Below are 26813 nucleotides of genomic sequence, written 5' to 3' on the forward strand. Positions count from 1 at the left end.
GGTTGGCTACAGTTCCATGGAGCTTAAACCTCTTAATAATATTTGCAACTGTTGTCACAGGAACATCAAGCTGCTTGGAGATGGTCTTGTAGCCTTTACCTTTACCATGCTTGTCTATTATTTTCTTTCTGATCTCCTCAGACAACTCTCTCCTTTGCTTTCTCTGGTCCATGTTCAGTGTGGTGCACACAATGATACCAAACAGCACAGTGACTACTTTTCTCCATTTAAATAGGCTGAATGACTGATTACAAGATTGGAGATATGTGTGATACTAATTAAAGAAACTAATTAGTTTGAAATGTCACTATAATCCAATTATTTATTATCTTTTCTAAGGGGTACCAACAAATGTGTCCAGGCCATTTTAGAATATCTTTGTAGAATAAGCAATAATTCATCTCTTTTCACAGCTTCTTTGCTTTATTCTATGACATACCAAAGACATGCAAGTATACATGATAAAATAGCTTTTAATTTCATCACTTTTCAGGAGGAATGAAGCATTATTTCAATGAGCTGTAAGGGTACCAACAAATTTGAGCACGTCTGTATATATATATATATATATATATATATATATATATATATATATATATATATATATATATATATATATATATAATTTGTTTTTATAAATCGTCTTTCTGCATACTTAAGACAATTGTGGATTTTAGTAGCTATCCACATCATGTCACTTGCATATTCATAGATCAATGAGTCACATTCTTAAATAGTCTCTGAATAAGTACTTACAAATTCCTATAAAAACTCAATTTTCTTTGTCCTAGGTGTAAAGAGATATTACAGGAAGTCCTGCCTTTAATGTATGGGTAGACTTTGTAATAGTTTAAAAGCTGCGTCAATGGCAGCTACGGTGAGGTGCAAAAGCAGAAAAACAGCAAGACACCAAATACATTTAAAACAAACCTTTAATGAAAAAACGGTTTACAGAAGCAGACACAGAAGTGCTGAAGTCGTCAAACAAACATAACTGTGCTTTAAGATGCTTTAAGATGTTCCTGTAATAAGCTGAGATGTGTATGGGAAGAGCAATTAAAACTCTTCCTGCAAATTAACAATAACATACCCTTTTCTCAGCTCTCCAGCACGGTGACTTTGCACATTAATAATAATCACTAAAACCACCTATTCCCAGCTTTCCAGTTCAGCTACCCTGCATCTTTATAAGAAGCTTTAACACACTCAAGTTCTACTCTCCAGTGCAGTCACATAGACTTCAGCACAGCCTGAATTCCTGTTTACCCAAGATGTGGAACCTGGAACAGGCTGACTCTTCAGATGGACAGAAGACACTGTCTCCTCTGATATTTATTCTGTACAAATCAGTATTTACAGAGAAAAACAAGAAAAAAAAGAAGCCTTGCTCTCAGCCTAAATGTCGTCTCCCAGCAGTAAGGGTTGAAGGAAGAGGCCTGCTGTCCCCAGGATACAAACCAAGATGAAAACCCACAAGAAGATGCGGTCAATCACCATGGCAACATACTTCCAGTCATCTTGAATCTACAATGCACAGGACACAGGCAAAGACGTTAGACAGTTTTCAAATACATTTTCCATCGTCACTGATCACAATATCCTTGTAAAGTTGACCTTTTTTAAGTTTTAGTAACTTCTCTGAATTAGGTCACAACACACCTATCGGGTCTCCCTGTTTATCATGTCTGTTCCTTGCAAAGAGCAACCAGACTATCCCAGGGCTTAAAACAATGAGCTATAAAAACAGGTTGAAAGAACTAAATCTATTTAGCCTGGAACAAAAAAGAATTAGGGGGGACTTGATTGAAGTCTTCAAAATGGAGTTGACAGAGAGTGGTGAGGGTATGTAATGGGTGTTGATGTTGAATCACAGGGATGCTTTGAGACCCAACTTGACAAGGTTTTGAGTTTAGTCAGCTACTTGGAAACGGACAAGCATAGATGGGTCTGGCCTTCTCTCATTAGAACATGTTCTTACTGTATATTATTAAGTTTTTAAAACTCTTATGCAAAATATTTTCTTTAACAACATCCTTTTGGCAAGATCCTCCAAGACGTTGTGTACTGGATTAATGTCTGTCTCACTAGTATGAACCCAACTGAAATCAATAAGAAAAAAAGTAACCCTACATCTTTTACAGAAGGTAAATCAAATCAAGCCCCCCAATCTGCTTACCTCCTTGGCCTCGTTCTGTAACCTCATGTTCTCAGCGATATACTTGACACTCTCCAAGGCCTCATGCACCTCAGGCGATAGAGCAGAGAGGGATAGCAGGGCATCCACAGACTCTGAGCTGGAGCTTGGGCTGTCTGTGCACCGGCTACCAGCCCCCACCCCATTGTCTGCAGGCAGCTTGGTGTTGCGTTGCCTCCCACAGCAGTTACAGTGCCCGTCTGGACAGGGGAAGCCTTCCTTGGAGGAGCACTTGCTGTCACCCCCGCTGTTGAAGTTGGGGAGCTCAGGGTTAACAAAGAGCCTCTGCCTCTGGAGTGTGGCCGTGTTCTGCTGCTGCTGGTTTTGGTGGTGGTGAGTCGCGGGCTGGTAGTGTTGGTGGTGAAGATGTTGGCCGGTCTTTTCTGCTTCTCGCTTTGGCCTGGTCATGAACATCACCCTGGGCAGCAAGCTGAGGAACACAGATCTCACCCAGCGTGGCATGGTGTGAGTCTTAGGAGTACGGTAGTGAACATTGAGCACAAACACAGTGATGACAATGGAGAGGGTCACAAAGATCATGGTAAAGAGAAGGTACTCTCCAATGAGAGGGATAACCAGAGAGGTGGAAGGGATGGTCTCAGTAATGACCAGGAGGAAGACAGTGAGGGAAAGGAGCACAGAAATGCACAGAGTAATCTTCTCCCCGCAGTCTGAGGGCAGGTAGAACACCAGGACAGTCAGGAAAGAGATGAGGAGGCAGGGGATGATCATGTTGATGGTATAGAAGAGAGGGAGCCGTCGGATGTAGAGGGAATAGGTAATATCTGTGTAGATCTCCTCACAACAGTTGTACTTAATGTCATGCTTGTATCCCGGGGCATCAATGATCACCCATTCCCCGCTCTCCCAAAAGTCTTTGAGACTGATGGTGGACCCGATGAGGACTAGGTCGATCTTGGCTTTATCGTAAGTCCAGGAACCAAACTTCATGGTGCAGTTCTGATAGTCGAAAGGGAAGTAGGTGACATCAATCTTACATGAGCTCTTGAAAATAGCTGGTGGGATCCAGGTGACATCCCCATTGTAGCGCAGCAAGGCTTTGGTCTTGTCATCTACTTGGAAGTCTCCTACAGCGCTGGGAGGCAAAAAGGGTGACAATAAGTACAGAAAAACTACAGAAGCTTAAAAAAATCAAAATGGTGTTTTAATGCCCCCTGGGACATAATATAAGGGCAATGGAATCTCTGATGGAATAGTTTGTAAACATGAATGTGTTTATTCAAACTTTTTACTTTTCTTTTGTTCACCTGTGTTTTCCCTATTCTGTGATGAATTGATTTAGTTTCGCAATGTAGTAAACTTGGTACACCAAGAAAGTGGCCTCTCTAGAAACAGTGAATGTGGTGTTGCCCAGATGACAGCAAATTCTGCTCAGACTAGGCAGACTGCCGAGCTCTTGCAACTGCTCTGCAAACCGGCTCCGCTGAATGATTCCACTTGGATAAGAAATGCAAACACAGATTTGGTTTACGTCACTTTTGTGGAATAATTTGTTTTAAGATTTGTATTTTAAACAGGATTTTCATATAATGACCTCACCTCACCAGCCTGATGTTAGTATCACCACTTCAAGAGAACATTCTCAAAATACAATATTTGTAATGTACAGTACTTTCACAATAGAAGCAATTATATACATGTTATCTTAAACATTGTTTGATTATTTATTCAATATATACAAATTAAATATTGATACATGTTTAAGAATGTAGGTAATCTATTAACACTTCAAATAATAAACAAAGTAGGGTATCATGAATATAATGATAACGTACAATTAAACTATAAATGAGATTCAAAGAGTTGTGCTTTTAATCAGATGAGCAACATACTCCCTTAGCAACCATAAGATTTCAAATTCAATCCCTGAGTCCCCTGCTTCTAATATGTACTGTATACTGTACTTACTAGAAAGAGACTATGCTTTACAACCTTGCTGGACTTTACAATGCTCACCTATGCTATACCATGCTTTCATTGTATTTTATTACACTTTTATATGCTTATACTATGGTAATAATGGTAGGTAAGGGGCAGATGGGCATATCCAAAAACGTCAGCCAAATACAGTATGGAGCCTCACTGCTGCTCAAACAGCTGTAAGTCACCTGCATGTATGCATAGAAGATATTTACTTTTACTTAGAGAAAGTGGTGTGAGGCATCAGGATATCAAGAAGTTCCAGACAAGTGGTTGAACCCAAGGTGGTTGTATTAGGAGCTAGCTTGCAGCCCCAGCTTGAACAATGGCAAGTAGTATTAGTATTATTTCAAGCAAGAATTCACAACAGTTGCACTTAATGTCATGCTTGTATCCCGGGGTATCAATGATCACCCATTCCCTGCTCTCCCAGAAGTCTTTGAGATTCATGGTGGACCCGATGAGGACTAGGTCAATCTTGGCCTTCTCGTAAGTCCAGGAACCAAACGTCATGGCGCAGTTCTGATAGTCCAAAGGGAGCTTGAACAATGGCAACCTCAAGAATATTTCAAGCAAGACATCACAGACAAAATTCCTGTATGCCAGGAAAAAAAGCCCACAACCCACCTGCACCCAAAGCAAGGGTCAAGAAAAACAAACTGAAATGATGAGCAAAAAATTACAATCAGTCAGCAGGCAGTTCCGTAAGGAGGCCTAATCAATACAAATACCTAACCTGACACAAAGTGGAGGTTTATTTCTTATCGTATTGTCCTCCAGAGAGAGCATGACTATAAGTGTAGAAGCTGATTAATGTGGCTTGGAATTCCTGAATGAAATGTGCTGTAAATCTTTAGGCCTGCTGACCACCCGCCACCCCATGTGTTTCTTTCCAGATCTCGACACTCTAACATCCTGTGCTACTGTTGATAATTCGGAGAAATTGGCTTCTCCTTCTTCTTCTTCTTCCCCCCTTCCCCCCTCATATTTATAGTAGTTCCTGTTGTAAAACAGTCAGGGAGAGTTAAGTGGAAGAGAGAGTATGGTTATGGGAAAGCTTTAATGAAAAACGGCACATCCTTTTTCTTAAAGATAACCAAGTTGATTCAAGAAAAAAATGATCTTTCAGAAAACTGCTGGTGTCAGGAAAACAACTGGAAACATTTGAAACGTGTTGAAGCCAAACCTTAATTCAAAGTTAGCAAATGAGGTGTTATGTTACAGTGAGTGGGTGAGTTCATACTGTATAAATGCAGATATAATTGTATATTACAAACAATAATCTAATATACTTGCATCAGCATCTGTGCAAAATGCAATTTATGTTTTCTGTCTTACTTACATTTACAGGGCACACAAATTACTGAGATTCTTGTTTTCCTTCTAACTTTCTAACAATTACGAACAGTCTGTTGCTTTGAAAATGTCCTTTGAAAGCAGAATAAACATTGACATCTTCAGGCATTATTGATTTGTATCTTATTTCTGACCATGGAACTTCATGTAATGCAATTATACCGTAGTTATGCTTTGGCACACACAAATGAACATTCATTCAGGGGCGTATTTTTTTTTCAGATACTTTAACATTGGAAACACTTACTTAAAGTAACTCCAATCATGATATGGAAATGTATTCACCCAACTTTTGGATTCTGCAGCCTCATAGACGTAGAATAATTTCAGGTACCAGATTAGCATGTGAATGTTTATACAGACGCTGATCACACACTGATAGGCTTCTCTTACTTGTTGTACAGGACAATGTCTGGCTTCCAAATCCTGTTTGACGGCACTCTGATAAATTCAACCCCTCCAAACTCATGGGGGTCCCATTTCAATTTGTAGTCATTCCAGATCTGTGGAGAGAAGGCGCGCAGTAAGGATGATTTAGGGCACAACTTGTTTTAATTGTAAAACAAATAAACATTTTGAAAAATGATAAGCACACAATTAAACTTTTTTTTTTTAAATCCAGGATGCATCTTATTCATTTTTTTGTTTGAAGTTTGAGGATTAGAGAGTTAATGTGAGGCGAGGTAGATTTTATAATTTGTTGTGTAGTAGAGAGATTAAGCCACAGCCATGTATCCACCCCTAGGACAGAGTTCAGATGTGAATGGGATATTCTCTTCAAGGATATCACTTAAAATGGGGTACTTTCTCCAAAAAAAAATAAAAAGTATTTTTGGATGTGCCTTCTGATTGCCGGCACTTCCAACATGTATTATTTTCTTGCCTCTCTCACGCAGTGATTATTGTACTGAACTGTGGGTGGGTTTTGTGATCTTGACAAGTGCACAGGGGGTGTTGATACGGTACCACCTACCCAAAGGTTGTCTTTTCCTTGTGCATGTACCAGCATGCTAATGCTTATAGAAATAACCCTGTGAGAGAAAATAGAAAGACAGGGCCCTGCTTTGAAGCAAAGGCAAATAAAACAGCTGTACAATACGAGCAGGAAAGAGTAGTAGCAGTTCCACTTGTTTTGTCCAAGTGTTATACAATGAATTGTAGCTAACAAAATAATTCAATAAATCGTACCCCTTTTGCACTCCATTAACTACACGGGTCTCACACGTGCAGTTTTTAAAAAGACACGTGTTATAGCAAATATGTATTTTCAATTTAAAACAAGGTATCTGGTACAACACTACTTAGCTTGTTTGTCCTTCCAGGATTGCTGTTACTGCTTGACTTCCTTGTTCATTTCACCCTTCTGGGTCAAAGCACGTTACTGCAGAAATGATGTCAGTTAATAGGGAAAGCAGCTGATTGGTTATTGACAGGAAAGAAGTGAGTGAAATGGTGGGGACAATTTCACCCTCCAGGTGAAATGACCCAAGAAGTGCAAGACTGTCTAAAAGCATGTACTAGATATCATATTCTAAAATAAAAATATATGTTTGCACATTTGAGACCTGTATAATCAAGGCCCTGTGTAAATTGCAATTTCATGGGCTGAGCGATTTTTTACAATATTCTTTAGAAATAAAAATACTACACTGTAAACAAGAAAATGGATGTCTCTAAAAGGCTAAAAATGTGTCTGCAGCAGATCACATAAAGCAAAATCCAGCAGGAGTTTTACACAGTGATGGAGGGAAGCTCTTCTGTATGTCCTACCGAGAATCGGCTATTGACAGGCATTTAGATTCAAGTATTCACCGAAAGAGAAAGGCGGAAATCCAGAGCAGTACTGCGACTGCTTTACTTGCAAAGAAACAACAAACGGTGACTTCCATATTCCAAAGCCCACTGAAAACTGTGAAGCATGAAACACAAGCAGGAGATTATGGAATTGATAAAACAGTCTGGTTGCTTGTCAGTGGTCACTGACGAGTCGACTGATGCCCAAGATCAGTATGGGTTACACATTGTATTTGTTTTGCAATACCTAAATGGTGAACATGCATCTGACGTACTAGAACTGAAATCTGTCCTTGCAGATACACTTTACCTACAGGCTGTTAATTACAACACAGTTTCAAAAGCTATTGTAAAGTGCTTGAATAACTTTGACGTTGATTTTGATGTAAGTGCATTTATCTCTATATTTGATGTTTAAGAAAATCATGATAACCTGTGCACATAATTTATAAAATAGTTCTGTGCACATTCCGTGAAATACAATACTTTACCTGTGACACTGCCGTGAATTTGAAAGAAAAATTCCACGATTTTCACAGGGCCTTATAAATAATGAATGGATGTCCAAAAAAATAATGCATGAAGAGAATTTATGCCACTACTTTGACCAATCTATCTAAGACCAGTGGAAGGACTACTACTGTTGAATGGATTTGCACTCCATTGTTCCCACAGTGTGTGTAAAATGCTTTGATCCTGTGCAAAGGAAAGACATACTGTATACTGTAACTACAACTTCCATTCCATATAACATTGCCTTATTTAATAATCCTGGCTACCCCATTACTCTACAGTTGTAATGGAATGGTTTTCAGGGGATAAGTCACTGTTGTCAGGAGTGGAATTGAAAAGGAGCTCAATCTCTCCGGGATTCCCCTGACAGACTCCATCAACGCAACAGGACAAGGAGCCAGAAACAATCCGCTCGTGTGTAAATGAAACGACCAGCCATGAATCATTTGCCCCAGTCGGAAAGATTGGAAAGAGCTGACATTTTTATTCAGTGCTGACATTCCCATCAACTGAGCTGTTTATTACTTTGACCTTATGTCATCTCCACACAGAAGCAAGGAGATATTCTATTAAATGTGAATGAGTGAATGGAGGGATCAGAGGGCATAAGAGCATACTGGGGGCTTAAAGAACACAAGCCGTCAGATCACTGTGTGGCTCTCCATTACATTGGTTGCAATTGATAGTGAATTGGTAATCTGTATTCATTCTGCTGAGGTCTTGTGTCTGTCTGTCTACCTCATAGTGAACAAAAACTGAACTTTCTTCTTTTCCAATTCCATAATCAGTTACAAACTGATGCCTGTATGTAATCTGATCAAATAACTTTAGGGGATTGGGCTCATTAATATATGAACGAGAGTGATTTTGCAAACTGGATGTATGCTACAGTGCTCATCGGGTAATATATTCTAGACATGTTCAGACCTGGTCTATAACTTCAAGTTTCATTGTCATTATGTATGCCAGTAGCTTCTGCTTGTTGCTTAACTCTTATGGCAAAGTCATTGAATGATGTTGGCACATTGCTAGTCATTCATTGATGTTAACTTTGGAAAAATGAGTGTTGGTGAGTAGAAGTATTGAATCATACTGAAAACGTGTATGTCATCCATTTTTATGTTGGGACTCAGGTCACCCATTTATATTCACAAAAGACTCAACCTGACACACAGTAATGCACATTAAAAAATAAAACAATTTCAAAGAAATAATAATGACTAAAAACCGTCCTTTACATTTTACAAATAACCTACAAAACGTAACCTGAATAACAGTGATCCAGATTTTCTAACCCTGTATTTTCTGATCGATATTCCTTTAAAAAAAATAAAAAGAATTTCGCAATCGTAATTATTTGTAATCTGGATAAAAATAATCAGCAGTGACATTTTCTGAAAAAAAATGTTCAAAATGATCAAAACGATCCAGATAAAAGTTTTAAAAAACCGGTCCCTGGAGATAATTATATGAACATTTCACATAAATAGTAACCTCATTCAACCCCCCTGACATTTTTTGTAGGCAGTGGAGAGATGCGTAACCCTGGTGTAAAAGTGACATTGGAAAAGAAGGGGGGCACATTAATAACAAGCAAATTATGTAAGCTTACTATAAATGTAATTACCACAATGCCCAAATAGAAATGTACACGTACCACTACCTTGCTTGTGCTGGACTCCTCCCTAGATATGGCATGTACATTATGACAAAAAACAACTGTTAAATACAACCGAAATAATGGTTGGGAAATAATCGCAAAATTACAAGCAAAAAATAGACAACCTGAATGAAAACTGGACTGAATGTAGCTGGACTGAATAGTCAATTATGAATTGTGGTATAGATATATTTGTTAAAGGAATGGAGTTACTATCTTGCAGTTATGAAGGATATTTAGGTAAGTCACTGAAATGTTACTCATGCCAACTGTAACATTAAAGTTTGCTTACCTGCGCTACAAAAACAAAGAGAGGCAAGTCTATGGTTATTCTTCGTATCATAGTGATTTTTTTTTAATGTGTTTATTTTTCAGTCAGCTATACTTTTTATTATGTAGTCCGCCGAGATCCAAAAACAAAACCTAGGTGGTCCGTGAACAAAAATGTTTGAGAGCCACTGACCTAAGGGATAAAGGATGTTATTTTCTGAGCCCTGGTTGTGGTATGCTGTGGTCTACTAGACAAAATGTTTAATACCTTAAGTGGCACTTGCCATCATTTGCAGGAACTTTATTGAATGCTAATAATATTCTGGCACTAACACCATTCCATCTGCAAGACTGCCAACAGAGTTAAAGTTTATAATCTGCTTTATGAACTGCTGAGTCAAAGTTGCTGAACGTTTGTGTGGCGCCAATAAATCCTGAAAAACTCTTGTTTGTGATGATTGGTTTAGCCTTTATACAGCGGTGCCTTAAATTCTATATAAAAACTAAGCGACCAACACCCTCAAATATAAGTTCCAGTCATTTGTTAGAGGAAAGGCTCAGTTCTAATCATCAAGGAATAGCATGTTTTCTAGACAACATAGTAAATTACACTTTGGACAAAGGGCTCGTTTCAATAAACCAATACGATGTCGATCAGGCTAGTACAACGTGGGGAGTAGAAGACATTATAGAAGTAGCGTTTCTGAATAAAGTTGCTCACACTACTTTGTTGTATTACCTGTCATATTCCACACACCTTCTTACCTGCCCACCTGGATCACAGTCATTTCCCTCATTGAGAAACATGGCTGCTCTAATTCATGCTGTGTATTTAAGACATAAGCAGAGACAACTACAGCGACAGAGGGCATCAGCTTATAGAAATTTTAACAGATGATGTGTGCAGCATCTTTGGCACGGTTTCTCATCAAGACATTATAGTGAAGTACCGTTTGAAGAGGGAGGGTATGTGACAGGCAGTCCCATTATTCCAATGACCCTCTCTTCTTCTGCTGAGAGTATGTACTGAAACAGGGAGGGTGGCCTCTGCCTGTTTTGTCACACTCATGTCTCCACTGCTGCTATAGTTTGTCCACCTCTTTTGCTTGCTCCCATGTTATGGTCCTCCCTTCGCTAGCAGCACTCATTTTATTTGCAATTGCAGTCCATTTCATCCTCTTTGATGAAAACGTTAGACGGTTCATTTTATAAAATAGCATTTCCTTATTAATGACCCCTTCTTCAAGCAGTATCTGTAAGCTAGCTCTGCTAGAATGCTTTCATTTTCTCCTGCTTGGGCAGATGCCATTATTGATTGTCCTGTCCACGTTGTCTCCTAACACAGCCCACAATTTCCCTTAATGATTAGGCTCATTATATTTTGTTTTTTAAATGTGTTGCATGTGTTCAAACTATTTGAATAATTATTGTGTTCAAAATTAAATTAGTCTTAATAAAGCTTTCTTTATTAATCTATTTAACACAATGCTGTGTTTATGGTGCATTGAAACATGACACCAGTTACAATTGGACTGAAATATAGAAATAAGTGAAAACTGATTGCGATAGATTGATCTATCATATTTGAACTTACAATCTCACAATATAGACGCAAGCCCTAGATTTGTCAAACTGTTATTAGCAATATATATATATATATATATATATATATATATATATATATAAAAGAAAAAAGAAAAGGATATTTCAGGTACTTAAAAAGGTAGAATAATTGATTACAAATCAATTATCAGGACGTTTCGGACTACAAGTCCTTCATCGGCTGAATACAAAAAAACAGTGCTTTTTTTTTTAAAGCACTGTTTTTTTGTATTCAGCTGATGAAGGACTTGTAGCCCGAAACATCCTGATAATTGATTTGTCATCAATTATTCTACCTTTTTAAGTACCTAAAATATCCTTTTCTTTTTTTCTTTTTTCTTATTGATCATTTTGGTACACAGCAGTTTTCCTTTTTCTCAAACTTTATATATATATATATTGATGCACAAAAGAAACGCAAAACACTCAGGTCTAATGGATTTAATTGAATATTTTAAACATAGATATCAAACAAAATCACAGAAAATGTGAACAAAAATAAGATCAAAGAATCATGATAAGTTTTCAGTTTGAAACGTAAGATACTGTCAAAATGAAAACATTACAAAGTTAGAATCGGGTATGACCTCCCTGAGCATTAACACAATCCTGGCAGCGTTGACCTGATCAGCCTCTGGATAGATTGCTGTAGGATGTTCCGCCACTGTTCCTGTGAAGCTGCAGCAAACTGGCGAACGTTGGCTGGTCACGGTTGTCTCCTGTGGATGGCACTGGCGATTTGGTCCCACAGATGTTCTATTGGACTCAGGTCCGGAGAAAAAGCTGGCCACGGCAAGACCTCAACATTGTTTTCTTGAAGTCGTGCAATTGTAATCCTAACACTGTGTGGTCTTGCTGGAAAATTGACACTTCCGGATTGGCTTACAGGAACGGAAAAACTGTTGCCCCGAGGACTTCGTCAATGTATTGCTGAGCAGTAAGGTTGCCCTCAATCTGCACCTAAGGCGTTCTTGTGTTAAAGGAGATTCCTCCCCACATCATCTCACTTCCACCACCCCACTGGTTGGTTTGAACAACGCAACAGTCAGCATAACGCTCACCACGACATCTCCACACACGTTGTCTTCCGGCAGGTCTGTAAAGGGCAAAACGGCATTCATCTGCAAATAAAACACCACCACTCTCTCTGCAGCCACCTCAGATGTTCTCTGGCCCACAGTTACGGCGATTTCGTCTCTCAGCTGTCAACGTTACCCCTAAACGGCCTCCGAGCGTGCAAGTCATTTTCATGCAGACGGCGAGCTACAGTCATTCTACTGATGCGCAGGTTATGTCTTCCTGGAATTTCTCGTCCTAAAAAATTCATTTAAACAATAAACTCATTGTCGAATTGCTGGATTTTGGCTCCAAGCTCTCACATGTACATACATGGACAAGATTGGTAAATCTGATAGGATTTACAAATAAACTTCTGGGAACATAGAAATCTTTTCTGTGAGTCATTTTTGTTTTGTGCTATAAGCAGTCAGAGTTTGATTACTGTATTGATTCTGCAGTTACTTATCAGTCAGAGTTTGATTACTGTACTGATTCTGCAGTTACTTATAATTAGGGGTCTACCTAAATCGCGATTTTGTGGAAATCGGGAAATTGAGGGGTCACCACGAAATTCACCTCTTTTAGGGGCCAATGCATACCGGACAAGTATGGAGAAAAAAAAGAAACATTGTTTAAATGAACTACTGCACAACGCAAGCGATGCAAACTATGTATCTTTCTTCTGTAGATAGGCTTTTTTTTGTTCCTTCGCTGTCCTTTGTGCACTTAGGCAAAAAGAAACATCCTTAAGACAAATAACATTTACAAACAAATACTTCAAAGCAGTTAACGTTCTTGTTTACTGTTCAGTGACAACAATGTTTTAATCAGCCTATCAGTGCATCTGTACTGGCTTTTCTGTGACCTGTACTGTACAGTAGGCAGTGGGACAAAGTCAGTGCTGCACTGTTTTAATTTAGGTTGCTAAAATCTAGTTTTCAGCATTGGAGGTAAAATACCGGAAATGGACGACAAAGCAAAAAAAGCAAAGTATATTTCGGCTGATGATCGTGTCAAGATATTTCCCAAAGAAACTGTACGTGCAGATGGAGGTATACGATCGAATGTTATTTAGCTTCAGAATCACACATTCAACAAAAGGCTACTACAGAGGCTGCTGAACAGAACGTAAAATAAACAGCTTTCAGAAAACAAACTGGAAAGTCAGCGCAGACAAAAGTATTCCTGTCGGTTGTAGCCAATTTAAATCAGTACTACAGGTACGATCTAGCACAGCCACCTTTCAAACAAACTGCCGCTTCCTTTTTAAACATGAATAGGCAGGTTTTCTTTGTTTTGACTCGGTACTAATAAAATAAATTATTGGATGGGACAAATAACATGACAATAAACGTGCTGCATATATTGTCTTTATTAAAGTATGCCAGGTGTCCTTGGGTAACTGAGTATTTGGACTGTTTCTAATCAATTTCCACATCTGTATAACTTGGCAAAGCTTTGCCTTACACTTCCAACCAATTCAGTGGATGCAGAACGTGCAGTCTCAATGTATGGGCAAGTCCACACCAGACAAAGAATGTCGGCAGCAACTGCTGGGGGATGTTGCATGCTTGCCTTTAACAAATGACAGCACTCTGTTTTAGTAAGGAAGCAAGTACCACTATTTTTAGGCTTTTATAGTGCTCTGAAATATTGTCTACTTAGGTTTATTTAATGTTTAAACAGGTCTGCAAAATCCTAATTTGATTCCATAACCTACCCGCGAAAAATACGTAAATTTACTGCAATTTAAGTAGACCTACTTACAGTCAGTCAGTTAGATTACTGTATGATTCTGCAGTTATTTATAATCAGTCAGAGTTTGATTACTGTATTAATTCTGCAGTTACTTGGTTTAAATCACACCATGTTTTCTTATTAAAATATATATTTTTTTCATTCTGATTATGTGTTTCTGGGAAACAATCACTTTATAATTAGATGAATTGGCCAGTGGGCATGTCCTGCTCATTGGTAGTCGAGAGACAGCCCTGTCGTCTCCAGTATTGTTTGGTTGTCATCCAATGGGACATTGCTAGCCCTTCTAAAATTTCAACATGGTAAATATGCATGTTAATTTTGCTGTTATCCCGTGGTTATACTATGCATTTTCCATAGTTTACCATAGGTTGCATGATTTTTACGACTGTACGCTTTATCATATTTCTCTGGCCTTTACAATGCTTAACTAATATGCTTTATCATGCTTTCAATAAGGTTCATTACACATTGCTATTGTTTTACTGTGGTGAACATTTATAAAGGAGGTATTGGGCTTGAACATGGATATGTAATGCCCTGTCCAAAAAGCCCTTCACATGTGTTTAAGATTTTAGACAACAGTTAAAAACTATAAGAGTTATACACACCTCCACTTTTAAAAAGCATAGTTTCATAACACTTTATCAGGTCCCAGCATGGCTCCTGAACCTACCTCATCAAAGCAGGCTTGGCTGTAGTTCTGAAACACACTTATTTGATTTATTTGATTGCCTCCTCTCGCTGGAATTGGATGTGTTTACCTTTCTCACCTACCCATTCACTTTGCTCTAAGGATTTTCAATTTGCTGAACAAAAGCATTTACATTCGCCTATTTCAGTTTAATCAACTCATCTTTATTTGGCATTCTGATTTCCTAATGTTGTTTGTTTTCTGTACGAATCTTCAATACAGTTCTTTGGTCTCAGTTTTTGCGTTTCATGATATTCTTTAAATATTTCTAATGCAAGGCATCTCGGATCACTTCTGAAATTTTTTAAGTAACAAAGACCCCGTTCACACTTGCAATTTAAGGCAGTCCAGGGCCGCCTCAGGGCTGCCATTTCGATGTGGCCCAGGGCCAGCAATCCGAGACCAGGACCAGCCTTTACATATGTATGAACACAATGCAGACTAGAGATGGCCTTTTCATATGTATGAACGCAACGCAGACTAGGGCCAGCCTTTATATTTGTATGAACACAAAGCAGACTAGGGCCAGCCTTTACATATGTATGAACACAAAGCAGACTAGGTCCAGCCTTTACATATGTATTAACACAAAGCAGACTAGGGCCAGCCTTTACATATGTATGAACACAAAGCAGACTAGGGCCAGCCTTTACATATGTATGAACACAAAGCAGACTAGGGCCAGCCTTTACATATGTATGAACACAACACAGACTAGGGCCAGCCTTTCTGTATCACATGAACAATGTGGTTGCACAGCTCAGCAGACACTTCATATCTCACGCACGCAAAAGGTAAATAGAAAGCTGAATGCTCTGCCAGCCAAGACGGCAGTGGGTTAATATTGAGTGGGAATTATTTCAACACCATACAACTTTAATTATAAAAATATTAAATAAAAATAAAACATCTAGAGGGTTAACGTTCAGGTTGTTTCTTTCACATAATATACGAGCTACGGTATGTTCATGATTATGCTTAGCTTGTCAATAATGGTCAATAATGGTGGTGACTTGGCATATTCAGCCACCATTGTTTATTTTGTTGTAGATATGCATAGCTACTGAAGTGTGCGTTAAGATCGTTGATGCACCATGTGGGGGTAATATTTCAATGCCTGTTATTGTGATTATTATTGCTAATGTTATTCTGCTGGTGATAGAGCAGTGGTTTATTATGTATCGTGCATGTTCTTGAGCAAAGTGTCTTTACTGGTAATGTTTAGGGACTAGAGAATGATAATGACAAAGATAATAATAATGAGTAAACAATAGAATAGTTTAACGATCGTGTTTGTAAACAAAAACGGTATTCATGCATCTTAAACAAATACATATAAATGAGAAGAAACACGTGTAATGTATTTAACAGTATTTAATACCATGTCTTTCCTTAGGAGGGAGCAGACGTACTAGTATTAAGTGGACAGGTGTGAGCTTTTGTGAATGTCAGTCAATGATAGTAATTTGCAATCCGTGAAGTATCCGTTACGAAAATAAATATTTATAGCTGTTAACACTAGCAAGTTGCTGTTTCCCGCGTTCTAAATACCTCCCCGGTCTTGAGAGAATAATGTGCTTGTGGGTGGGGGTAAGCTCTGACCGTCACCCTGTTACACACCATAACATTACGTCAAAACAGTCAATAATATATGGGGTTTTTTTTAATATATAAAATTGCTACTGTGCTGCATTGAAAAAAATATATATTTTTCAATCACATATGTAAACGTGCAAAGGCGCCTTAAACTGCAAATGTGAACGGGGTTGCAGACCGAAATACGAGGCGGCCCTGGGCCAGCACAGTAGTGTGAACGGGGTTAAAGAGATCTGAGGGTGATGTTGAAATTTGTTGTGTAAAAGAGTACTGTCCCTGTTGGAAGCTAGGGGCAATTCAATGTAACTCAAGCAGAAAAGCAGATTAAATTATATTCACGACTGAGAAGACACCATTTGTGAGGTCCCATGTGTTCAAGGACTCTTAAAAACCAAAAAAGACATTGTTCCAGAATAACACAATTTACTTACATGTCTCAGCCACAAGTTTGTTTCCATGATCTGGTTTACTTCATCCTGGAAAACAAACAAAACAATAAACACTTAAGAAGAAATTTACTTTGGCTCGCCTATATTGTTGTTTGTCAGCATGCATCACTGGGTGTTGTAAATAACGTAACAGGATGGAATTAAAATATTAACTTTGAGAGAAAACAGAAGACTGTTAGGAAATATTAAGTCCATATTTCAGAATCACTACATGGAAAAAAATTATCCAAGCATCCCACCCCGAGGGTGGGCATTAAATTCTCATTTATCACACACTACACCATTGTTGCTGAGGAAAATCTGAATTTAAACTGTTAATGACACAACTTCGATATGGCAGTGGAACGGTGTGCTTTTCTTTCCGTTTGTAGATTTTTGCTTGCCATTGTAACTGTGTCTGTTTGGGTGTTTTTGTTATCAGACACCTTGGGGTATACAGAAATAACAAGAACACCCAAACAGACACCGTTACAATGGCAAGCAGAAATCTACAAACGGAAAGAAGAACATACCGTTCCACTGCCCAAGTTGCGGGGGTTTACAGGCTGAATTGTTTACATTTTGGTTTGAATAGGCACCATAACTAAGTTTTTGCTGATGTGATTAAACAGAAAACCAAGTACTCTGATAAGACCATGAAAAACAGCAGGAATTATCAGAGTATCTGTCAAATAGCTTTGCAGACATATCAGAGCATTTATCTGTGACTTAAGTGGTGCTGCTTCAATTCCAGTAACCAGCAAAGTACAGTAGATTTACTGATGGGGCTTCAGTTATGTCATCCGAGCTTAATGGCGTGCAAGCCTGTGTGAAACAAGCTATACCACAAGCACTTTCTGTTCATTGTTATGACCATGTACTTAATTTAGTGTTGTCCCAAACGAGGATTGGCAGCATTTTTCTCAAGGTTCATAAAGCGCACACAATTACTGGACGAAATCTGCCAAAGACGCCTTCCACGGGTAGCACCTACACGCTGGAATTTCACATTCTGGGGAATCAAGAAAAGTTTGAATGTGACGCTGTACATTATGCTGTACATTCTGCTAGTGCAGCTAAAAAACAAATGAATTCTCATGTATTCAATGACGGACTTCCAAGGAAAGCGTGCAGGTGACCTGCTCCAATTTCCCCATATCAATGAACTTAAAGACAGCATGCCAGAATTGTACACCCTGACCTGCCTAATATTGACCATTCCCGTTTCTGTGGCTTCGGTAAAAAGATATTCTTCCGCCCTCAAACAGATCAAGAGTTATCCAGGAATACCACTGAACAAGATCAGTCTTCATCCTTGGCGATTATTTCAATTGAACGTGAACTTCTTCTGCAGCTGAAGTCGAAAGACAAATTTTACAATGATCGACCACTTTGTGAAGAAAGAACGCAGAATGGATTTTGTGTACAAGTAGTCTGGTGATTTACTTTTTAATTTACATTTGTTTATTCATAAAACCCCAAATCCTTACACTGTGCAAATTGCACAAATCCAAAAAGCTGCCCAATGCATCTACCCATTGAGCTTACTCACAAAGCAACCTTGTTTCATTTTGGATTCAGAATGTTTATGTAGGTCAGTTTTTTACATGAAAGCACTATACATAAACACAATGTTGCAAAACAAAATGAAAAACAAATGAGACATAGTAATTACATTACATTAAATAAACATTAGCTATCCCCCCAAATTACAATATAAACTGAAGTGCAATGATCCGTTATTGGGGGTGGGGGCCCGGTGTTGACTCTGCTACCCCAGTAGATTTTGTCACGACACACCACCGTAATTACAATGCCAGTAAGGGTCAATTAATGGCACCACACGCATTTATGAATCAGACATATGATACATTAATGAGAAAATTGATCATGTTATTCTACGTCATGATAAGTGATGTTTTTTGACAGCAAATGACTGTTATGAATCACCCGATGAAATACTCTCATGTTAAACACTATTACTGGCATGATAGAGCAGACAGTAGGTTTTATGCATAGGGGCCAATGCCTTTAAAAGGTGGAAATAAAAAAAGAATTATTCCACAATTTAGCATGTCATTGTGAAATATCTTGAAATGCTGTGAAATATGCAGTTTTTTACCATGACAAAAATACAGCCCTATGGGACTATGTTGAAAAAAAATTGCTCTGATATGGACAACCCAGGCAGTGTTAAAGTAATGTGTTTCTTGCAAACACTACAGGGGGTTCTGTAACACTTTCATTTATCACTGGCTTGACGCCAAGTCATGAGCCAATGTGGCCAAATTGATAAACCATGCAGCTAAACTTTAGATTTTTCAGTGCTCCATTTATCCGGAGGTGAACTCTAAATCTGTCATAGAAGTAAAAGGGATACAGAACTGATCATACTCTTCATCGTAATGTTAACCTGGGATCAAAATGTGTGACTGAGTGACTGACATAGTGACATATACAGTCGCCACTGCTTAGAACAGGCACATTTGTGTTAACGTGATTCACCCGCAGTCAGCGATGGACGGTATAAACTCCCACACAATAACCTGACATTCAAAGTGTTTCCCATCACCAGTACAGTAATCACAACAAACACACGTGTATGCAGTTAAAAATCTTTATTAAGACACTCATTACACTAATAAAAAAGGTGTATTAAAACCAAAGCATGTGAGCGGAGCGGATCGTGAGCCGAGCGAGGAGTGCAGCGGGATCGTTTTGCTAGGAGCGTGGAGCGGAGTGGGTAAAGTGCCTGAGTGGAGAGGAGCGTGAGCCGAGCGAGGAGTGCAGCGGGATCGTTTTGCTAGGAGCGTGAAGCGGAGTGGGTAAAGTGCCTGAGTGGAGCGGATCGCGGGCCTAGCGAGGAGTGCAGCGGGATCGTTTTGCTAGGAGCGTGGAGCGGAGTGGGTAAAGTGCCTTAGCGGAGTGTGAGCCGAGCAAGGAGTGCAGCGGGATCATTTTGCTAGGAGCGTGGAGCGGAGTGGGTAAAGTGCCTGAGTGGAGCGGAGCGTGAGCCGAGCGAGGAGTGCAGCGGGATCGTTTTGCTAGGAGCGTGGAGCGGAGTGGGTAAAGTGCCTTAGCGGAGCGGATCGCGGGCCGAGCGAGGAGTGCAGCGGGATCGTTTTGCTAGGAGCGTGGAGCGGAGTGGGTAAAGTGCCTGAGCGGAGCGGAGCGTGAGCCGAGCGAGGAGTGCAGCGGGATCGTTTTGCTAGGAGCGTGGAGCGGAGTGGGTAAAGTGCCTGAGCGGAGTGAGAGGGTGAAAAGCCTCTGGCATCGTCCTGCTCCAACGCCCGCTCCAACGCCCACTCCAAAAGATGTTTTTCAAAGGAAAAATATTTGACACTGTACATATAACAAATGATTCATAAACGATGCAGCTTTTGCGATGCTCCGACAGTATTGTGCAATCTATGAAATCGCCCTGTATAATTAAAGTTAACAAAATAATCAATAACATCCAATTTGCACAGTAAGAGTTTTATTACAACAGCGAAAGCCATTGTGTGCCTGTATGTGAACCATGTTAATTGCACATTTCACAAAGCTTATACAATTAAAAAAATCTTTACCCACATGGTATGTGCAAAAGGGTCAGTGTATGTTAGGACCCCAAGCCGAAATACGACTCCATCGGCTTGTGGTTAATTACTCTTTTAGATTGCTGAAATCGTGTTGTTCGGCTTGGGGTTGTCTTGCGAATGATCCCATCGAGGTGCAGAAGATTTGCTTTACCAAAAGCGTTTTGATCACTTCATGTAAAAGTGAGATTGAATTATGTAACACAATTTTTGTTCCTGGGTAGTAAGTGTTATTTCCTAATTGCTTATGCCTCAAAAGTATAGAAAATGGCTATTATTCCCCACAAACTTTGCTTTTGTGACCAGGACAGTGATATTTTGAAATTTACCTATTTCCAATGAGAAAACGGGCGAATTTGTGTCTTTTCGTTCACATAAAGTCAGAAAAAACCAACATATGAATCCAAATTAACATGTACTTATACTAAAGTAATACAAAAATGACTACAAAAGATTTAGAAGTGAGTAGTTTTTCGAGATTTACGATTATACTGTAAATCACTTTCACGAATCAGCCCCCAAATGTAGTGTCCCATCATGTTCTCGTTATACTGTCCTTGGTAGCGGCGTTCAAAGTCCAGTATATCCTGGTGGAAGCGCTCGCCTTGCTCCTCCGAGTACGCTCCCATGTTCTCCTTGAATTTATCAAGATGAGCATCAAGGATATGGACTTTGAGGGACATCCTACAGCCCATTGTGCTGTAGTTCTTCACCACAGTCTCAACCAGCTCCACATAGTTTTCGGCCTTGTGATTGACCAGGAAGCCCCGAACCACTGCGACAAAGCTGTTCCAAGCCGTTTCCTCCTTACTAGTGAGCTTCTTGGGGAATTCATTGCACTCCAGGATCTTCTTTATCTGTGGTCTGACAAAGACCTTTGACCTTTGCCTCAGACAGCTGAGGGAAGAAGTCTTGAAGGTACTTGAAGGCTGCCGACTCCTTATCTAGAGCTCTGACAAATTGTTTCATAAGGCCCAATTTGATGTGCAGTGGTGGCATTAGCACCTTCCAGGGGTCCACCAGTGGCTCCCACTTGACGTTGTTCCTCCCCACAGAGAACTCAGTCCGCTGTGGCCAGTCCCGCCTGTGGTAGTGCGCACTTGGTAAAACCGCCTTGGAGACCCATCAGGAATGCCACCATTTTTAAGTCTCCTATGACCTCCCAGCCTTACTCATCATACTTCAAGGCGTCCAGCAAGGTCTTGATGCTGTTGTAATCCTCTTTGAGGTGCATCGAGTGAGCCAGGGGAAGAGACGGGTACTTGTTACCATTATGGAGCAGCACGGCTTTGAGGCTCCTGGATGAGCTGTCAATGAAGAGGCGCCACTCATTCTGGTTACAGGCAATTCCGATTGCCTCGAACAGACTGGTCACATTGTGGCAGAAGCAGAGCCCATCTTGACAGGTGAAGAAGCTGGAAAAAGGTTGGTGACACTTCCTCTGATCTGCGACTTGCACACTTTCATCCAACAAGTTCCACTGCTTGAGCCTAGACGTCAAAAGCTCGGCATTGGACTTGGTGAGACCAAGATCTCTAATCAAGTCGTTGAGGTCTTTTTGGTTGGGGTAGTATGGGTTTCTCTCCTCAGCTCCACCTCTGAAATTGTCATCTGGATCTACAACGTCTTCCTCGCTCTCTGACTTGCTGCTCTCTTCTAAAGACGGCTGCTCTCCCTCCGGAGGAGTGGGTACGGGGAGCTCATGGCAGTGTGGCACCGGGGCGATGGATGAAGGAAGGTCCGGATACGTGATAGCAGGTGCATTCTTGCCAGTCCGACGTTTGGAAGGGTCCACCATGCAGAAGTAGCAGTTGCTTGAGTGGTCAGTGGGTTCCCGCCAAATTCTTGGGATAGTGAACTTCATGGCTCTCTTTTCCCCTCTGTACCATCCTACAAAAATACATTTATTTCACCCATGACTAATGTGTAAGAGATTCTCGCAACATTTTTCATATATATTTTTTCAATAACATTGAAAATTGTAAAACATTTTAAAATTAAAAACTTTTACAATTTTAAAAATTTTAACAAATTTTATAACATAAAATTCTGAGCAACAATTGTCCATCTTACCTTCCAGAGTTTTTTTTGCAGTGCTCGCAGGTGAAATGAGGTGCCCAGGGTTTGTCTTGATCCCCGACAGGCATGCCGAAATATGCCTTGTAGGCCTCACACATCTTAGCAGATGCTTCCACAGAGTACTTTTTCGATCTTGTCTTGATAAATTGGCCGCAGACATAGCAAAATGCGTCTGCCGGATGCTTGCAGCCTCTTGATGCCATCTCAGAAAAATACAGATATGTATCCACTTAGGCAGCTGGAACTAAACTGAACTGGTGGGCTTAAGGCCCCTGTATTTATACTACTATTTATATTACTGGAAAGTTCTAGAAAGTTCTAGAAGTTACTCCAAGTTTACTTAGCACTGAATCTATCTGGAATGTTCTGGAAAATAGGTAAATTTCAAAATATCACTGTCCTGGTCACAAAAGCAAAGTTTGTGGGGAATAATAGCCATTTTCTATACTTTTGAGGCATAAGCAATTAGGAAATAACACTTACTACCCAGGAACCAAAAAAAAATAATAATTTGTTACACGGTGTTATTCTCCAAGGAAATAAATATAATTAAAAAAAAATAAATAAATAAAATAAAATAAAAACTTTAAAAACCCCATTATTGCTGTTATAAATATTTTGTAGACCTTTTTTAATGTTTTAATAATAAAAATAAAAACATAACAGTACTCACTGGAACTGGATCCCTGATATTTGTATCCGGTTCGTCGGTACCAAAGCAGGACCCGGGTACTCGATTTCAAAGGAACCGGTTCGCACATCTCTACATTTTGAAAGCAATTTACACTAGCAGTGGAGAGGAGCGTGAGTGGAGCTGGCTGCAGAATTAGAAGCACCGGAGAGGAGTGGACTGGGGAAATAAAAGCCTTGGAGCGAGCTTTTCTGATTAAAACCTATGAATGTAATAAAAAGTACGTGCAAAAAAGTAATGCAAGTGCAGAAATGTACAGTACATGTAGGCTACATTACTGCAAACTGGTTCCAGTGAAGAACTCTGTGATATGCATCTGGACAATATTTTTTTATGGATGGAAAACTTTCAGTGTTTTCTGAAAAATCCCAATTCGGCTCTCTATCCGGATGCTGCTCCATAGCACGCCGCAGTGTTACAAGCGCAGCACGCACGCTTACATCATCCATGTCTGTTTCAGGCACAGCGTCTTGGTCGCCAAGTTAACACAGCTGAGAATTCTTCCTCTGACATCCCCTCTGGTGTTGTCAGAGTTTAGGTTTTGGTTGTATTTTCGTCAGCACTCACATCCTCAACTACAGAAACCCCATCTTTTTTGAAGCTCAGCTCTAACCAGCTCTAACCACTAGAACACACTTAGCTCTAGACACAAGGACACTGCCTCAAAGTACCCCAACTCTAAACACTTGACCACTCTGTTTTCTAGTCTTCAACTCTAACTGCTGGAACACAAATTATCGTAATAAGTAGGTTGAAACTTACCACTTTGACAAGCTGTGACATAGACACTTCAAAATGCACAATGACAGGGTCTGACACATTCTCCACTGGCCGAATATACTGGTTATACTTGGTAAAGATAACAGAAAACAGCCTGTGTTCTGCTTCTGAGCATGTGCCACCTGCAAAAGAAACAGAGAATCCACTACAATCTGCAGTGTACAGCACCTTCACTATCTGGTTGTTTTTCTACATAAATCACTGTGATCCCAAGCACACTCCACCACACCCCTGTAGCAGTTTGCTGATGCTTTTCAGCAACTCGCAATCTTCCTCTTGATCAGCAGTATCCAGTCCTTTTCTAAGTAGCTTTCTAAATACAGGGGCATCTGCTCTTGACAAGAGCCCTGTTATATTTAAAACCCTTACAGATCAAATTAGAATCCTTAATGTAATGTACCTAAAGACAACAGGGGCTCCAGAGAGATAATCTTTTCATTTCACTTAACAAACATTTACACATGGACAAAAGTTTAGCTTCACCTAGATTTTAAAGATTTTTTTAACATCATGTAATAAAAGAAAATACTAAATGTTATCACAAAAGTCTACCAGAAGCATAGTAATACAGTATTTATGTTAGATTTCCAAATTATACATTTTTCAATTTTTGTCAGTTTTTCGTTAAGTATATGGAAAACTACAAAGCGTATGTTATTCAGTATGCTAACGTAACATTATTCAGGTTTAATTCAACTTTATGATGCAAAATTTGTTAATTCTATAGGGTGATGCAAAATTTTCGCCATAGCTGTACTATGCAATTCGATTGCTCACAAATGTCATATATTTTTGTATATTTTATAAACCTGTGTTAGGCCAAGTAAATAAATCAGGCTGCTTTTATGCCTAATGGACAAATCCAGTATGCTTATACTTGTTAATTTGGTTCAGATAGGCTTCTGAATATAGTTTGATATTACTGAATGGTTATAGTTTATTCAGTCCACTTATTCTTAGTATTACAATTACAATTACAAATTTCAATCCTGTGGCATGTACAGTCAAATACAAATAAAAATGGAAAATATATATTTTGTATTACTTTCACTTCACTTACAATCTAAGCAAAGCTCTATGGGGATTTTTATTTTTATTTTTATTGAAGTCAGGTCAGCATAAGTAATTGGTTTCAATAAACTAACAGCAAAGATAATGTGGGCCATATTTTAAATTCCAGTCTTTTAACGTTTTTAAAGGAGAAAATGTAACTTCAATGTTATAAAATTGAAAATCAAACAATTTGTTTAAGAGACCTTGGATTTTATTTTTAGTTTTTTTATGTTTATTTTTTTTCCCTTTTATTTTTAATTTTGAGCAAAAAGGACACTGACCTTTTTTTTCTGATAAGTGGTGCTCTGGAGTTTTGGTGTGTTGAGTAATATTGTAAACGGCTCAAATGAAATGACAGCACAGATGGGAATCGCAGTGCACTTTAACTCAACGATTACAGTAAACTGCAACATAAGACTGGGGAAGTGAACACAAAATGTTGCGTTTGTCTGTGTTTAAAATCTCAAATTAGAACCACTGATTATATTACGGATTTGGGTAATTGTAAAATGACCAGGTGTTTACCACAGAAAAGTGAAATTATTAAAAACTGGAGGAATGCTTTGTATGTATGGTTAGGGTGTGTTTGAGCTGTAAATGAGTTTGAATATGATAAACATGTTTAAAAAGTACATTTCGGGAAAGAAAACAAAGTGAAGTAAATTAAAAAGACGGCTTAACAATATGAATGTAAAACAGATAATAATGGTACACGGGAGTTTCAACGTTCAGAACACTGCGAGTATTCTCAAAAATCCACATTAAAATTTACAGTGGACATTTCACAACTGTAAAATCAAAACAATCTCATATTAAATTATACATGATCCTAGTTACAAAGAAGATCATTTTGTTATGCTAAAATGCCCAGTCTTTATCCAGCGTCTTAAAAGAAATGCAGAAGTAGTCACGTATATTTGGAGTAAAGAAGCTATTATTTTTTCTTATATCTTTCCCTAAATCTACTGCTAAACGCAGCTCACTAAACTAGCTGCGGTTCGCTGTACTTCACTGGATGTATGAGTATGGGTACAGAAAAAAATACAAGCAAATTTGTTGCTTTACTCACCAGAAAGAAGGGATATGAGAAAGGATAGGGTTAGCAAACCCATAAAACACTGGGTTTTCATTGTAATTCTGTGAAGGTCCTCAAATCCAATCCTCAAACGCAGGAGAAAGTGAATGCTGGAGATTTACTCGTCAGTTAAAACTGAGCCGAGGAACGAGAGAGCGAGAGTGAGTGACTGCGAGAGAGAGAGAGAGAGAGAGAGAGAGAGAGAGAGAGAGAGAGAGAGAGAGAGAGAGAGACGAGGGGATATCTGGGCATTTAATCAAACAAAAGACAAAGGTCATCAATACTTGTCTGGAGATTACAATATGGGTATAAGTGGACTCACAGGGAGGTCATTTAAAAGTCTCAACACATTCACGTAAGGGGACGTTTTGGGTAATTTCAAATGGGACCAAACTCATCCATGCAACAGACAATATCTAGGCACACAGAGACAATTACACTTTAGAACATCAATAATCAATACACTTTTAAAACAGGGATCAATCAAATTATGTATTAGTAGTTGTAGTCCTATTTCGTGCCAGTAGGGGGACTACACCACCCACCCAGTGGCAGTCAGGTGCACTGGCCGCCCAATGGCAGGCGGACAAAAATTCAGTTTAGCACCCCCTAAACAAAAGGGGGTTCTAACAAAAACTTGCAACTACTGGTCGACAAAAGCTGTCATGTTGCCAGCGGACTCAGCGTGGGCG

At 39.2% G+C, this 26813-nt stretch overlaps 1 protein-coding gene across 1 annotated transcript; it reads right to left on the reverse strand.

The window, feature by feature from the left end:
* Window positions 1-914: 914 nt before the first annotated feature.
* LOC117429238 (neuronal acetylcholine receptor subunit alpha-3-like) lies at window positions 915-26276 on the reverse strand. The gene is made up of 6 exons (XM_034048523.3): window positions 26116-26276; window positions 23976-24115; window positions 16869-16913; window positions 5885-5994; window positions 2177-3290; window positions 915-1524 (listed from the first exon to the last, which is right to left on the reverse strand). The coding sequence occupies exons 1-6, from the start codon at window positions 26174-26176 to the stop codon at window positions 1396-1398; spliced, it is 1599 nt and encodes a 532-aa protein (XP_033904414.3). The 5' UTR covers window positions 26177-26276; the 3' UTR covers window positions 915-1395.
* Between the last annotated feature and the right edge of the window lie 537 nt (window positions 26277-26813).

This window comes from Acipenser ruthenus, chromosome 24 (genome assembly GCF_902713425.1).
Source record: "Acipenser ruthenus chromosome 24, fAciRut3.2 maternal haplotype, whole genome shotgun sequence".
NCBI classification, from domain to species: domain Eukaryota; kingdom Metazoa; phylum Chordata; class Actinopteri; order Acipenseriformes; family Acipenseridae; genus Acipenser; species Acipenser ruthenus.